The following is a 5,340-nucleotide window of genomic DNA, read 5'->3' on the forward strand; positions in this document are numbered from 1 at the left end:
TATTGTCGGAGGGATATTCTACAAAAAAAGCAACCACAGACTATGAACAGAACCCTTGACAATAGGCTACTGTCTTTATAACATTACCCTTAACTAAGTGTTACCAGAATCAAGGGTAGAAAAATGTATCTTGGTTTTGTTCATCTCTTGTCAAATCCTATAAATTCCTTTTTCTATCTTTATGGTACAACAGTTTTGAAATTTTACATAATATTTTTCAGTAAATTTATATTTGTATGAAGTATGCTATGAAAAACATGGAACACTTTTCATTGGTAGACTGAATTACTGGGAAATGTGGATTACCTGGAACACCCATTTCTTTTCCTCTGTAACATGGAGCTCCTGTACATACCCAGTTTCCACATGCACACACACTGAAATTGATTTTACACAAACTTATATATATATATTTTCTGCCTTATCTGTGAGCTTATACCTAAATTTTAATAACAAATTAGAGAGGATTCCAAAATTTGGGCTGGGTATTGATTACCATTTTGAGATAAGATTTTAGACTGCATGCAACTGATAAAAAATTGATTAGTAATCGAATATGTGGTCGTATATTGTCGTCGCCCCTGTCCGTCGGTCTGTCTGTCAACATTTCTTGTGAGCACTATAAAGACTACAGTTTTTATCTGATTTTGATAAAAGTTTGTGTGATGCTTTAGATTGATAAGATCTCGGTCAAGTTTGAATTTGACATATTTTCGATGAACCGTTTCTGAGATATTGCCCTTGACTTAGAACGCCTTGAAATTTGTTAAAAATTGTTCGTGAACAGGATTGAAGCTACAGTTTTCATCAGATTCTGATGAAATTTGGTGTGATCATTGGAATTCATAAGATCTCGGACAAGTTGTAACTTGACGCATTTTCGATGAACGGTTTTTGAGTTATTGCCCTTGACTTTGTTAAAACGTGTCAAAGTTTGTTCGTGAGCACAATAGAAGCTACAGTTTTCAACCGATTCTGATGAAACTTGGTGTGATCATTGAAATTGATAGATCTCGGACAAGTTTTAACTTGACGCATTTTCGCTGAACGGTTTTTGAGTTACTGCCCTTGACTTTGTAAAAACACGTCAAAATGTGTTTGTGAGCACTATAGAAGCTACAGTTTTCAACCGATTTTGATGAAACTTGGTGTGATCATTGGAATTGATAAGATCTTGGACAAGTTCTAACTCGGGATATTTTTGATGAACTTTTTTTGAGTTATAGCCCTTGACTTTGTAAACACTCGTCAAAAGTTGTTTTTTGCCCTTGATTAGAGCTGTGTGATTTAATTGTTTGTTGTGTTTGGGTTATTGATATTGATTTTAAAAAATTTTGTGGGAATTACTCAGCATAAATAACTGGCATATATATATGTAATTGAATTCAAACTAATAAAATTTCTTCAATATGAGAAAATTTGTACTTTAGTCACTAAAGACTGTTTTATCATTTCTGACAGCTGCCAGTGGGCGTATGTTACTTGCCTCGCAAGCTATCTTTTTTAATTCCGTGGGTTATTTTTGTATAATGGAGTATAATTGCATGATCTTTTAATACAGTTTAATGTAGAAAGTGATGTGCTGAAGGGAAACTATGTGCAAGAGATGATGACTTATTACATGAGTACACAGGAGAATTTATAAGGTTGACATTTAATCAATAATGTATTTGGTGGTCGATAATCTTGATTATTTAGATTATTTTAGCCCCATTCCAGATAAGATACACAAATTCCTGATTCTGTTAAAAACTTTATACATAATTTTCCTCCTCTGCAACTCTTTAAATTGTACATTGCTTTAGCTTTAATTGCTGTTATGAAGTTCCATTATCTTAAATTGAGAAGTTTTTGAAAGAATTGCTTATTTTCCTTTCATCTGAATGACAAGATAAGTATATTTCTGATCACAAGGAAATTTATCTGCAGGCAGCAATTAACTGAGATTAATTTTCTCTTCCATTAAAATATAAATGACAGGCAGAAGGAAATAATAAAAAATGAATGTTTTCCATATTAAATCATAATTTGTCTTAAAGGGACAAGATGATCTGAATTTTTTCTTTATTAGATATTTGACTTCACTCTAAGCTCGTGCAAATGTCATAATAGATCGACAATATCTGCAGGGCAGAATGCTAAAAACACCCAAGACAACTTAAATGCTGTGAGATCGACCATTATCTTTTTAAGTTAGCTCATGTCAGCGATTGAAGGGAAACTTAACACAACATCATCCTTTTTATACGCCGACACGTAAGTATGGGTGTATATTGTGGTTGCCCCTGTCACATTTACCTCGTGCTCACTCTACAGACTACAATTCTCTGTAGATTCTTTTGATCTTTTGTATGTGTGTCAATATCATTATGAAGATGTGCACTATTCAATTTGGTGATGATCCAATGATTTTCTTTAGAGATATCGCATAAAACTCTGATATCGCGTTCGTTTTTTTCACTGTTTTTTGCTCGTGCCCACCCTAAAGACTAAAATTCTCCAAGGATTCTTTTGATTGTTTGTATTTGTGTCAATATCATTATGAAGATGTGCACTATTGGATTTGGTGAGGATCCGATGATTTTCTTGAGAAATATCGCATAAAACTCTATCACGTTTTTTCAGGCTACTATATAGAGTTTGTTTTACAGTTCACATTTAGCTAATTATCAAGTTGCTGGGTAGCGTATTCGCTTGCGAAACTTGCCGCAAGACTATGTTTAAATTGTTTTTTTAACAATATTGCTTCCAACCATTTACTTATGAAGTCTTATCTCAATTGTTATAAGAAAAATGATAAACAAAAACTAACCACAAATTACAGTCTAATTTGGTTTCAGCTCCATCTTTATAGTTCTTGTCTTCTAATTGGCATTCTAGAAATACACAAAAAGAAATATGATCATATAGGATGAAGATTCAAGTTTCAACTAATTATGTATATATTTCAAATCACCATATCAGATCATATCTCTTGAAGTCTCATATTATATTAATTTACAAAATTTTTACCGTTTTTTGTACAATGCCTTTTAGATTTTTAAACTTGAATCTTTTTCATCAGTGGATTTACATATACCGGTACATGTGTAATCCATTAAATCATAAAAACTAAGTAATAATCCATTTAACCAAGTAATTTTGAAACGTGCTTAGAAGTGGTTTTTCAATAATTACTTAGTTTAATGGATGTATGTCTTATATATCTATTCTTTAATCATGGCAACTGGTAAGTCCAACTTATGAATAATTTAGTTTCTGGCCAGCAATATTACCAGAGAGAATCACTTAAATATACACAATTTGTTGGAAAAAATGTATTTATTTCTGACTGCAATCCCAGAAGCTCTTTACCTCTTGTGGGTGGTGTGAAATGTAGACTAAGTATTTTGATGAATTCTTCTTCATTTAGAACCCAATTATCATCCCCATCTCCCATATTAATTAAAGCATCCATACATAAACCTCTGAAATATTTAGACATGCCCTGTTGAGCTCATACTTTGGTGTCTAGAAGAGTAAGCATACCCTTTCACCTGTCATTGCTGCTAAATATCACACATAAACTTAGAAGATGAAAACCAAAACATAGTCCTATGCAAACTTTTATTAAAATATGATGACATACCATTGTGATGAAAACATGAAATGTTCGTATTTAGGTGTTTCTTGTTCATTAAGGTAGTTCATTATGGTACATGTCAAGTCCTCAAAGTAAATTTCAAGGAACACATCAGTCCGTTGTGTCCTTTGAAAGGTATAAAGTTCAACAGCAGACACTGGCACAGGGTTAAATTAGTGCTCTCTAACATAGAAAATCAAGGTCTACCTTAAAATATGCAAGTTTGAGTCTAACTGAGCTGGCTTCTTTTCAGTACATTTCAATAGTTCATCACCATCTAAGCTACCATCCTTATCAACATCACATTTACTGAATGTTTCATGGACAATATCAGAATAGGATTTATCTGAAAGAGTAAGACCACATACTGTAATAACTTGTAAAGCAGACTCCAACATAAATTCTCAAATTGTTGTTTTTGTCTTCATTGGTAAATTCAGTTTTCAACTAATTGGTCTTTAGTAGGCATTTGGACAATTTATAGAAAGGATTTTGTTAAGAACCTGACTGAAATTGCTAGGGCTGCAACGATTCTTGAAGTCTCGATTCGATACACTACGATAGTCATCCAACGATAAGATTTATTGCAATAATTCATTTCTTAGAGAAGGAAAGAGAAACAATTGTAGACATTTGTAAAATTACTAACAAGTTTGCCACTATTAAGCACTTGAGAACGTTTAGAAGTGAGGAATTGTGAAAAAATCTCAATTTTTAAAGTCAGAAATGTATTTTTGCAAATTTTGACCTGAAAATCATACCTGGAAAACGAAAACAATTTCTTTTACACACAAGGTTTCTGTGTCATTTATTATTAAAGGGGGCTAAGAATTAATAGTGCCAATACATCACGATTATTTTATCCATTATTATGCATCAATAAGATGGAAAGAATCGCAATTCATCGGTGAATCGTTTCTTGTAGGAATTTGTATGATCATGCTATGAATTCTGGACTCAATATGCTCTTTGACTATTCTGTTTAAGGCTATTGTCAATGAGAATACACTGAATATGGAGTGCAAAGTGTTAAGGAGCAAGCCTGTTATCTCCATCAGAAAGTGGATGGAGAAAGTTTAATTTCAATTTTCAAAGTTATGTCTGTTCGGACCTTTAGTGACCTCTGTCTTTAACCAATCAACAAGTAGTTGTCGAAGTTCATCTCGCTGTATCTGATAACAAACCAGTGGTCTGGTAACTCCTGCTGATTTTCTTTCTACTGCTTTCTGAACCTCTTCAAATTCAACTAGAAAAAATTAGAAAATTTGTGCTTTCGGCAAACAATATTTTTCATAATATTCAGAACACTTATAAAGCTTTCACAACAAAAAATTACAAATAATTGCTTCAAGGGAAATACACAAGCTACATTTAGAACTAAAATAGACATGATGTTTACAAAAAAAGCCTCATTAAAAACTTTGAACAGAAATAGAGAAAAAAGAAAATTGAGGGGGAGAAAAAAATAAATTTGTGAGGGAGAGAAAACTATAAATCATACTAAGACAGGGTCCTTGATGTAACACAGTCACATGTTTGTCTTCAAGGCAAGATGAGCGATGTAGGTGACAATAGTTGGTGTATGTTTTTCCATCGCTTCCACATATTAGATGTTGGTTTGATTTACAAGTTTCCCGACAGACACATGTCTTCTCTCCATCGTATCTTGTGGCACAGCGTCTTCCGACTTTACATCTCACATCTCCACACATACGAGC

At 32.9% G+C, this 5,340-nt stretch overlaps 1 protein-coding gene across 1 annotated transcript; it reads right to left on the reverse strand.

Moving 5' to 3' along the window:
* Positions 1–226: 226 nt before the first annotated feature.
* On the reverse strand, positions 227–5,340 carry LOTGIDRAFT_112867 (hypothetical protein; the record flags this gene model as incomplete). The annotated part of the gene is made up of 7 exons (XM_009051094.1): positions 227–377; positions 2,813–2,876; positions 3,355–3,495; positions 3,779–3,801; positions 3,857–3,989; positions 4,734–4,841; positions 5,124–5,340. Coding segments are annotated over 7 exons (837 nt in total), but the record flags the coding sequence as incomplete, so codon positions are not given.

The sequence above is a fragment of the Lottia gigantea genome, assembly GCF_000327385.1.
Source record: "Lottia gigantea unplaced genomic scaffold LOTGIsca_16, whole genome shotgun sequence".
Lineage (NCBI taxonomy): Eukaryota > Metazoa > Mollusca > Gastropoda > Lottiidae > Lottia > Lottia gigantea.